Source organism: Montipora foliosa, chromosome 11 (genome assembly GCF_036669935.1).
Source record: "Montipora foliosa isolate CH-2021 chromosome 11, ASM3666993v2, whole genome shotgun sequence".
Taxonomy (NCBI): Eukaryota; Metazoa; Cnidaria; class Anthozoa; order Scleractinia; family Acroporidae; genus Montipora; species Montipora foliosa.
The window spans coordinates 30,611,178-30,621,962 of NC_090879.1; the positions used below are offsets into that span (position 1 = coordinate 30,611,178).

Here is a 10,785-nt window from a genome sequence, read left to right on the forward strand (position 1 = left end):
AGAGTTAACTACATCTACGTACACTGAGGACAAGGTGTTGAATCAAGTCAAAGTAATTGCACCAATAAATGAAGGCATCAAGTTTATCGAACACGTGAGTACTTTTCATTCCAATAGGCCACGTTCGATATATCAATATTCAGGCATGGCTACGACGCTTTATGGTCAAATTTCACAGCTCAGTTCTGTTTTCTTTATCTCACAATTCATAAGGGAGACTTTAAACAAAACAATATTCGAATTTTACCATAAAGCCTCGTAGCCATGTGTGAATATTGGTATATCGAACGTGGCGTATTTAAACGTTAAAGCAAAGTAAAGCAACCACACTTAACGTCGATAACTCGTAACAGTAATTCAGCTGACAAACCTGAGGTCGACGGTGCTCTCATTTTACTCTCCACTCTCCACTCTCCATCAGTGCTCCGTTTTGCGGGTATTTAAAGCTTATTGATCTACACTGAAAGGAACGAAGTGGAAACAAGGATTTGAGATCCGGGGATCGAACTCAGGACCTCTTGTACCAATGCTGCGCACTAACCAACTTTTTGTGCCATCCTTCCTTGGCGACTGTTGAGGTCGTTGGGAGTGGTTACAAAATCTTAAAGGAGAATTCCTCTTTTTTGTTTTTGCTTATCAGATTCAGGTTCTAGAAGCAGATGTGCGGCCACTCAAGGACAACATTCAGTCACTGACGACGCAAAAAGATGCACTATTGGCCGAGAAGACTGCGCTAAAAAACGAGGTACCATGCGGATCTTTCAGCTTTTAAACCGTTGTATGGAACATTTCCTTAATTGATGCATTTCCGAGTTTTTACTCGAATGCCCTTTTAAGGCGTTTCTGATGGCGGTGGTGATTATGACGATGACGTCGACGATGACGTCAACGATGACGATAAAGATGATAAAACGAATTAATATTGTTTTGGAGGCGGCTGGTCTTGTGTCCTCCAGTTGTCATACGGTATTTTCTGCGCTTCTCATAGAAAACCCAGAATTGGCTCCCATTCTCACGTTTGCGTCTCCTTGGTTTACGAAGACATGCCTGTTGCACGCACGCCCAAATATCAGATTTCTCGTAGTTTTGAAGTCCCTAGACAAAATCCTTTCAGGTTTCCTTTTTTTTTTCTTGTCAAGCAGTTGAATAGCGTGCTCGCGTGAACCTGTTTGTATAATAGTAAGTAATTAAGTAATTAAAGCAATTATTTATACACGATAAATAAATTTGCTGATGTGGTCGTGTGTAAAATTAAGAATTAAGAACTAAGAAATAAAAACCTAGGATTTACATAAGAAAGAAACCATAATATCACAAAAGGAAACAAAGAACAATACAAATGAATTAAAAATTGAAAAACATGTGACTCAATTTCCTTATTATTTTTTAAATCTCCAAAGATGCAGTTCATCTCATTTGGTTGTCAAGTCGGTTCCCTAGTGTAGCACCGAAATACTGAATATACTTTTTAGCCAAATCAGTTCTTGGTCTCGGTGTATTGAAACACAGTTTCTGCCTCAAGTTGTAATTCGACTCATGTCTGAGGAACAAGTCTTGAAGTCGTTGATAATAAATTCGTCGTAAAGGAATCCACTTTACAGTACTTAAAACTGGTTCGATTGGCGGACTCCAGTTAAGCCTGGAAAATTATCCAAGCAGCTCTGACATGAATGCGTTCGAATTCATCAAACAACGATTTGTTGCGCGAGCCCCACACAGTAAGACCATAAGTTATTGAAGATTATATCACTTTGAAGTAAAAGTCTAACCGAGCATGGACTGGTAAAAAATAGAATGACTTTTAATCATTAGTTACCTTTGTTTGAATGAATTACGTATGGGTACTATCAATTCTCCAGATTGTTCGATGGACTGCTAAAACCAATCAGCTGTCGGAACAGTTCAGGAACGTTGATGTTGACGAATACAAGAGGATGAAAGAAGAGAAGAAACAGTTTCAACAACAGGTATCCAGTTTGAAGACTGACAACCAGCGAATGAGAACACAGACGGACTCACTCAAGTCTGAGTTATCCAAAACGCAAGGAGAATTAGTGGGACTTAAGGTAATGTTCTAATTTTGAGATAACGAGAAAAACTCAGTTTTAAAAAAAATTAATTCAGTAGTGAATTGAGTAAAATTCAGACGATTGCATGTTTGAGCGTTGGTTGCTATTTGGCAATAAGGTGTTGTGGAATTTAACAAATAGGTTCCATGTTGCCGTGCGTCTGTTGAGTAATCACAGATGACGTCAAAATGTTGTAAGAACAAAAAAGTGATACACGAGGCGATAGCTGGTTGTGTTACTAATGTTTTTACCACATTTTGACGTCTTCTGTGATCTACTAGTGAGCAGACGCACGGCAACATGGAATCTATTTGTCTTGTATGATAAGGAGATTTTGAAGTAATCTTCGCACTTATCTGGACAATTCATGCATTGTTTCTTTAAGAGAATCACTCCTCTCTTTCTTCTATAACCATCTCTTCAAATATATACATTCATTTCATCGCGTCCTTTCACGGGAACATATGCATGAATCCGACAAACTGATCTGCTTCCAACTGAGTGGCTTCATAGCTCAGTTGGTAGAGCATTGCACTGGCATTGCAGAGGGTCATGGGTTCGAATCCCGTTGGAGCCACTTGAATTTTTCAAGTGTCCAGAAGAGACAATAGCTTATCCATCCAGATAAGAGCAAGGATGACGTCTTACAGTCGTTTAAGGTGTTGCGAATACGACTGCCATGACCTGTTCTGCCACAGAGCTTGAAATGGCGCATTAACTGCATTACCGGCTGTGATAAGCTCGACATGTTGCGAGCAAAAACCGTCGTTGTGCGTTCTCTCTGCAAAAGTCAACTATTTCTGCCAGCGTTGTTTAGATTTGTACGCATTTATATTCCCCGGAAAGCTCATATTTAGTATTTTTCAACATCATTCCTATCCCGTTTTCATCTGTTTTCATCTTTCGTTTTCAGGCAGTGTCACAAAAATCGGCTGATCAAGTTAGCAGTTTGAAAGAAGAGCATCAAAAGGCAATAAGTAAACTCCAGGAAGAGGTGGAAACGCTCAAGAGTTCAGTTACCGCCAAGACCGAGGAAGTTAACGAAAAAAATAAGACTCTACTCCAGGTTAGCACTATTTCATTGTCCATTGCTTCGCAGAGGAACCATTATATGCAAAGTTGGACTAAAAAAGCCAAGGAGGTCCGCTGCAGGTAGTGCGACTCAGTGGTTAGGGTACTTGCCTTTATATCCGGAGATCCCGGGTTCAAGATCAATTCTGACCACTCGTTGAATCTTATCCAGGTATTCAGCGGTTCAACTTCTTCTGCATGTGTAAATAATGAACTGGTTTACCTCCGGCCTGTCTGGATTCTTAACAGTTGTTCTTGTTCTGGTCATTTCGTTGATTGTTTCAATTCCTCTGAAAAGCCGCTATGGGGAGTGGTCAATTAAGTTTGAATTGTATGTCTGTACGTTGTAACAGAGGTTCTTCGTTGGATTCAACTCCCTGGTCTTCTGACCATGTTGAGTATTCGGTGATGCATGATTCATTTCGGCCTCGCTATGTAAATCCAGGGCCAAAAAGTTTTGTTTGATTCTGCCAGCTGAAGGCATTTTTCACTCGAATTGTTTAATTTAAGAACGTTGTCATAGGGTGGTTATGAACTCAGCAGTTATATTTTACACTTAACATTCGATTTGGCGTTGAAAAGTGTGTTTTGGGCTCAAGTAAAACGTCCACCAGCGTTTGTTGTTATATTGGTTTCTGCTGTCCTAAGTCAAGGAGTTTTTTAGACAACGTTAATTATTGCTCATTTAACGAACGAAAAAATACCTTTTCATGGTAATCTTGTTCCAAAAAAGTGCTCTTGCAATTGTTTTCTAGGCATATTCGGTGTGATCTGATTAACACTTTGTTCATTCTTCTTCCGATTGAAGGATTGAAGGACATACGATTTAACGATCTTTTGGGAAAATCGCTCAAACCATAAAAACTTGCAGTGGCTGTCAGGCCAACTGTGCGAACATCATTTGTTCGTTAACCCTGCTCAAATTATGTACAAATTTTTAGTCTCGATTACGACTAAATGAAACAGATTTCTTCTAAAGGTTTTAACAAATTTATGTTTGGTTCAAGGTTAAGAGAATAGCTCGCCGATACAAGACTCAAGTTGATGAGCAAACCAAGGAAATGGAAGACCTGAAGAAGAAAGTGAACGAGTCAGAGCAACAAGAGGGAGCAGGGAAGGCTGTAGGAACAGCAGCGCCATCTGCGGGAAATGTTGATGTAGCAGAATACGAAAATAAGATCAAAGAACTAACCGAACAAGTTGACAACTCGGAGGAAGAAGTGAAGAGATTGAAAGAGTTGGATGAACAGAACAAGGTAGGACAATTTTCAAGATTGTGCAAATGGGCGGTTGGGTTGGTGATGTTATGGCGCAAGTCTGAACCAGTGGCCGTCGAAGCTGACACTGGAGCTTTAGGGCGTTTATGCAAAGACTACGTCTACGGCATCGAAAACGTCAAAGTATAACTTAGGGCTATCGCACATATTTCTTGTGGACTTTGTACAATACAGGCGAACTATCGGTTCCTTTTGTATGTACCGGAGCAGAGATTACGCGAAACAAAAGACAGAAAACAAGACAACTCCAAATAAAGACTAATCCCAATTGACCAAAAATACAATGCTTTGGGGTATCTGCAGAAAGACCCTAATAGGCCATTTCCGAGTTCATGTCTGCCTCCTCCTCAAAGCGAGTCTAAGTGCAAAGTTTTTGTGATGGTAATTAGTTCTACTTTACATATGAATGAAAACTAATTTTCATAACAAAAACCTCGCTTTGAAGAGGAGCCAGACATGAACTCGGAAATGGCCTATTCTCATGTAACTGCATGGCGACAAACGGTTTTAAAGTAAAAAAATAATAATAAAAATAGAATTGGCTCATTGTTATATGCTCCCGTTGTCGTCAAAACCTAAAATTTGGTGATTTCGCGTTGTTGTTCTGTGTAGTACGGCAAAGAAATCAACGGAAATTCGTGGTCCATGTGCAGCACGAGTGTTCTTCCATTTTTAACCAATAATATTCTTGCTTTGTAGTGTTGCCGTAGCCGTAGCAGGTAGTAGTCGTCTTTGCTTAATAGGGAGTTTAAGAATGGACGACGGCTACGGCTACGACAACGCCACAGAACTATAACATGATTGGTTAGAAAAGGGAAAAGAATCGTGCTGCACGTGCGGCACGCATTTTATTGCTGTTCTCTGCATAACAACAACGTGAAATCAACAACTTTTGAAGTTTTAACGACAACGTGAGCGTAAAAATGCGGATCTCTTATTCTTTATTTTTGCTATGAAACCAATCGTATAAATTCCATTTTAGGATAATTCGCCCACATTGTGCAAAGTTAACGAGACAAAATAACCACGTTAGACTAAGGATTGTGCAAAGTTACATTTCGTCGCCGTCGCCACAGTAGATCTTAAGGATCTTTAGATTCTAGAACGAGAACGAGTACGAGATTTGACTGTCCGTCTTCAGCGAAAATATTTGGAAGATTCATAACCCGGACGATTAATCGTACTCTTTGTTAGCAGTATGGGTTGCTCAGTTATTTTTATTGCTGATAACTTAGCCTTTTTGCTGATCGAAAAATGCTTAAACTACTACCGTGTTGTTGACTTGTTTTAACACGACGACATTCTTGCAAAACCTCGTACTTAAATGACGATGATATCACGTATTTCGCGCTCACTGTTGTTCTGTGAGAAAATCTCGTACTCGTAGTCGTTCTCGTCCTAGAATCTAAAGCTCTCTCTTCTTATTGGAACCATACTTTGTGTTTTTAGATATCCCTCAAAGAAAAGGAAGACAAGAATAAGAAAGTGTTGATACAAGCGAGAGAAAAGTTACAGCAACTTACAGGTAAGAAAAGAGGCAATTTTAGGTTAGATTTACGTTAGTTTCGAAGACAAGCGTAAAATCTATTATGTTAGCGCTATGGTGTCCCATTTTGAACGTTCGCCCTGTTTTTTTTTTTCCCCTCCATTCCCAGAGTTTTTCAAGGTGATATACCGACCAAAGCTTGTCTTTTGTAGCAACAAAAGATTAGTCGACATTCGTAAATTTGTCCGTAACTGAAATCCGAGCGGTTATCTCGGAGCGCGACAACATGGCATTAAAGACTTAGAAGGAACCGCCACTCTTATTAAAAATAACGAGAAACGCGAGGAAATAATGTTTGCAACCAAATTTGTCGGAAAATCCTTCAAAACTGAAAAAAAGTGTTTAATCTAGGAAAATCTTTTTTTTTTTTTGGGGGGGGGGGGGGGGTGGGAGGTGATGAATTTTGGACTCGCTTATGTTCGCTTTGTAAGTTGAGGTAAAGGTCCAGGCAAACGGCTTTAACATTTCTTTCAGCATCCGCTCCATTTTGTTGAACAGCGATGTTGAAACAGTTTGCTGCCCCCTGTTGAGTCGATGTTGAATGAATTTGAAAGCATTTAAACTTTCAACATTTCTTTTGTTTTCGCGAATGTTGAATGAGGTTAAACCGTTTGCCCCCGTCTTTCAACATTGTTGGGTATGCGCGTGCGCGCTGATCCGTCTCTAATGAGGTATTATGTCCGTATCTATAGTAACAACGGCGGAAACAAAACTGACAAGTGACATGGTGAAGTTCATTTATTTCGCACGAAAATGGTTTCTTTGAAAAACGTTCAAACAATCGTTAATATAAATGTTATTTCTGTGTTTTGAAATTATCTTTGTTGAAGTTGACTGAGGATCCCTTTAATGGTAACCTCAAGTGAGACGTTTCCCTCTTCAGCTGGCTCACCACATTATTTTGAATTTTCAAGCCATGTGAGGACGTAATTACAAAGGCAGCACTGTCTCCGCAGTTAGTTAGAGTGCCCCTGTGATTAAAAAAATCACTTCCTTTCTTCTTCAGATTTTTAAAGTGCGTTTGCTTAACACCTGACTGGCAACATTTTGAGCTTTGATTTTTATCCAAAAGCTGTTTACTTTGCGTGTAAGTTTTCGATTTTAAGATCCGCCATTGCTCACGTTCAAAACTGACCGATTCGACCTCAGAGGATTAGATCGAGGGAAAAGTGACGTCAAAGGCTCACTAGCTTAAAATTTCAGCTTGTGAATGCAGCTTTTTAGATAATCAAAACCGAATTTAAAAGTCTGAAAACCCGAAACTCCCGTGCTGCATATTAATTCTGCCGCGTACACACGCATTGCATTATTAAACTAGTGAGCCTGTGATGTCATTGTTTCCTTCATCCAGTCCTCTCAAGATCTTAAAGTTAGTATTGGCGGTCCATTAAATAAGAAAATTCCAGTTAAAATAAACAGGTTTCCTTTTTTAAAGCAAGGCTTAAAACTTTGGTCGTTCAGTGTTTAGTTAACATAGTTTTAAAATCCAGTGAAAAATAATAATTGATCTTTTGGTCGCAGGGGCACTTTAATAAGACATGCAGAGTTTTCGGACATGCGACTTCCCGCAATGAATGATGTCCCTTTCTCAGTCAATTGAGCCAACTTTTATTTCCTTGGGCTTCTAAGGGCGTGTGCTTTTTTTTTCTTTCTTTGTAGCTACCAAAGACAGACTGACTTCGGAAAACGAAGAGCTCAAGAAGAAGAACCAGTCATATAATGATGAGAAGGAAGGTTTGAATCAACAACTTGCCGAGCAAGAGATGAGACTCAAGGTGTTGAACTCGCAGTTTGAAGGTAAAGTAACAAGACTGGAGAAAGAATTGCAAGCATCCAAGGAAGACAGAGAGAAGACTGAGAGAGCTGCCGAGGATGCAAAGAAGAAATCAGAGGAGACTAAGCAGAGGCAAGAAATGTAAGTTCATCATAATTTCCTTCACGCAAGCCAGCTTAACAGTCTTTCCCTCCTTCTCCCCTTTTATTATATCTCTCAGATAATACGCGCGCTGTAATTGGCTAAATTAGCGGGCCGTATTCTACAGTACGGCCCGCTGTACAGCCCGCTAAATTTAAAATTTCGACAAAACATCATCTAGCGAGTTTTTCATGTCATTTCTGTTGCATAAACTTGTACTGAAAACTGTTTGAATCTTGCAAGCAACTATTTTAAACTTAACAGCCAAGAAGATTTAGTTTTTGGGATTTTGGCACGGCATTCTTTGTGGCAGTTGAACCTTCCGCTTCACTTTGACTAGTTTCCTTGCCCGCGCTCCGGTTAACCTCAGAGATATAATAATGCTTCGCGCTTGGGCCATAAATCAACGGGAAAAAACTCGGTCCGTAACTTACAGTACGGACCTCGAACTCGGTTAGTAAGAGGTATGTATGATGGGCTAGCTTTTCGTGGCTTGTTTGGATTGCTCGACTGACTAATTCTAGTTCGTCAAGGCAAAGGATCTTGTTTTCTGTAACTTAGTGTATTCAGTACTACTAGGGTCGTTGTACATTCATGTTGCACAGGATGGGTTCTTTTCAATCGCGAAATACCATAGACAAAGGTATCACCCTGCTGCATGAAAATTCTTACTTTCTCATTATTATCAGCTGAAAAAATCATCGATTGCTAGCGCCAAGTAGCTTTGCTTTAACTTGCTTCAATGACTGAAGCGGGTGCATTCGAAATTAGTCTCAGCTCGTGGAAAATATGGTCACTGCTGATAGTGCTAAGCGAGGGAGAGTAATTGCGACTTTATTTGTTTTTCCTGACAAGAGCGCGACATAAAAAAAAATTTAAAAGACTGAACTTTTCAATAAATATTGAATTTTAGCTATGGTGTCTACAAGATAGTTTTTTAATTGAAAAGGTGCTTATTGCATTCACTGCCTCATTTGATATGCCGAAAAATGGTGATATTATTACACACCGATTTCAATCATCGTCACGAAGTGTCTTGCCTTGCTCTCCTACGTCACTCCTGTCAAGGTATACAGGCAAATTAACGTCACAAACTGCTCGTCGAGAAGAGATAAACAGCTGCATTTTCCGCAACATAAATATAACGCTATATAACACTTACCTTACTGTTGGAAATAGTGTTTTCTCTCGTGTGACTAGTAACCTTGTTTTACTCCCGAAAGAAAAGAGAACGTTAGCGTAATATTAGAGCACAATTCCCAGAGGATTAGGTATGGACACCAACATGGCCGCCGTTGCTTTATTTTGGGGACAACAATATGGCCCCCGGCGACGTCACGTGAAAGCACTTTATAGGAAGTAGGGAGCAAGTGCTTAGACTAAACCTGACACTTTGTGCTGGATATCAAAATTACTGTTGATGTTGAAACATTTTTGTTCTTAATTTGGTCTTTCCATGGATAATTCTAGTCAAACCTTTGGGTCCTTGAACTGTAACTTTTTAAGCTGCGTTCAAAGTTCTCCAAAGCATAACGGCAAACTGTCTGATTTCCGTTTGTTGTATATTGTTCAGTGACATGGAGAAACTACAACAAAAGCTCCAGCAGTATCAGTCGCTGATCCAGAAACAGCAACTAAAGATCAAAGCTTTAACTGCTGCCGCTGCTGCGGCCTCAAACGCCAGCTCAAGATCCTCCCCAAGCGAGTCGTCCGGAGCTGAAACGTCTTCAACTCAAGGTTATCTATACGGTGATTTGGGAGTTTAGGGCCTTAGTAGACGAGACAAGTCGTGATCGATAACTTTTTGGTTGTCGATAACAAAAAGTTATCATTGACAAAACATGTTGTGAAAAACAACTTGTTTAATGTGTGAAACAAGTTGTCAACTCAAGTCGTTGATAACAAAGGAAAATTACTTTAGTTGTCGATGACAAATGCGGCCATTTTGTTATCGACGACTCCCTGTCTCCCATGCGATTTAAGTACGCAAACGATTGTTAAAGCTAGCGGCTCTTCATTTCTTGTCGCTATTGTCTTAGGTTCCCGCAAAACATACCGGTTATCGACAACTATACTATCTGTATGTGTAAACGAATTTCCTAACACTGACAGTTTTCGATTCTATTAAGTTGTCGACTGGAAATAGTCGTCAATAACAACTTGCCTTGTTTGTGGAGGCCCTTAATATAGACGATGACGTTCGCAATCGAGAGATTTAACCGAACGTGGAATTGAAATTTGCCTTTTGTCAAACAATGAAAGAAACTTGTTGAATATTACCTCATTTCTCTCCTGTTAATTCCAGATGTCGAATAACTTCTCAAAACGACGAGGAAAGTTAGAATAAGAGAGGTTTCTCGCTTCTGTGATTGGCAGCAGGGTTCCGTTTCCTGTTGGCCGTTTCACATAAAGGCGACGCGAAATCTCTCCGTCGACTCAAAAATCGTACCTGTCGTTGTATTCTTCATGAAAAATCTGTTTTTTCTGAGTTCTTAATATACTTTATTCATCTAGTCAAACCCTTGGCTTGAGTCCCATTCACACAAGTAAATTTGTTGTACTTGTTTTTAAGAGCAATCTTTTATTTGCTTGTGCGAATGACAAACTTTCAAGTACATGTTCAATGTGACAATTACATTTTCTGGAAAGCAAGCACATCAGCTTTTGTGTACTGAATAGAAATTCCACCATCGAATGTTCTTTTGGTTGCTATGGTTTCTAAGAGTAGCTGTTTTATGTGTTCCTGTAACCATAAGCCCGTAAGCAAACAAATATGTTCTGATCAGTCCACGCGATCCAATACATTTGTGACTTTAAAAACGGCGCATAATTTTTTTTCGTGTGGACCAGTCCATGTGAAGAACTGCTCAGATTCGACCCTTTTAATTGACTTCTTTATTAACTGTG

General features: G+C 39.7%; 1 protein-coding gene and 1 non-coding gene across 5 annotated transcripts in view; both read left to right on the forward strand.

The window, feature by feature from the left end:
* LOC137974773 (nucleoprotein TPR-like) overlaps positions 1–10,785 on the forward strand; it is a 124,405-nt gene that overhangs the window by 42,178 nt on the left and 71,442 nt on the right. For all 4 annotated transcript variants that reach the window (XM_068821751.1, XM_068821750.1, XM_068821749.1 and 1 more), the window contains exons 37-43: positions 641–745; positions 1,860–2,066; positions 2,983–3,135; positions 4,148–4,396; positions 5,867–5,942; positions 7,623–7,878; positions 9,452–9,615. In XM_068821751.1, the coding sequence (XP_068677852.1) occupies positions 641–745; positions 1,860–2,066; positions 2,983–3,135; positions 4,148–4,396; positions 5,867–5,942; positions 7,623–7,878; positions 9,452–9,615 (1,210 nt within the window). The remainder of the gene's footprint in view (positions 1–640; positions 746–1,859; positions 2,067–2,982; positions 3,136–4,147; positions 4,397–5,866; positions 5,943–7,622; positions 7,879–9,451; positions 9,616–10,785) is intronic.
* On the forward strand, positions 2,573–2,646 carry Trnaa-ggc (transfer RNA alanine (anticodon GGC)). The gene has a single exon. It is a non-coding gene; the product is annotated as a tRNA-Ala (tRNA).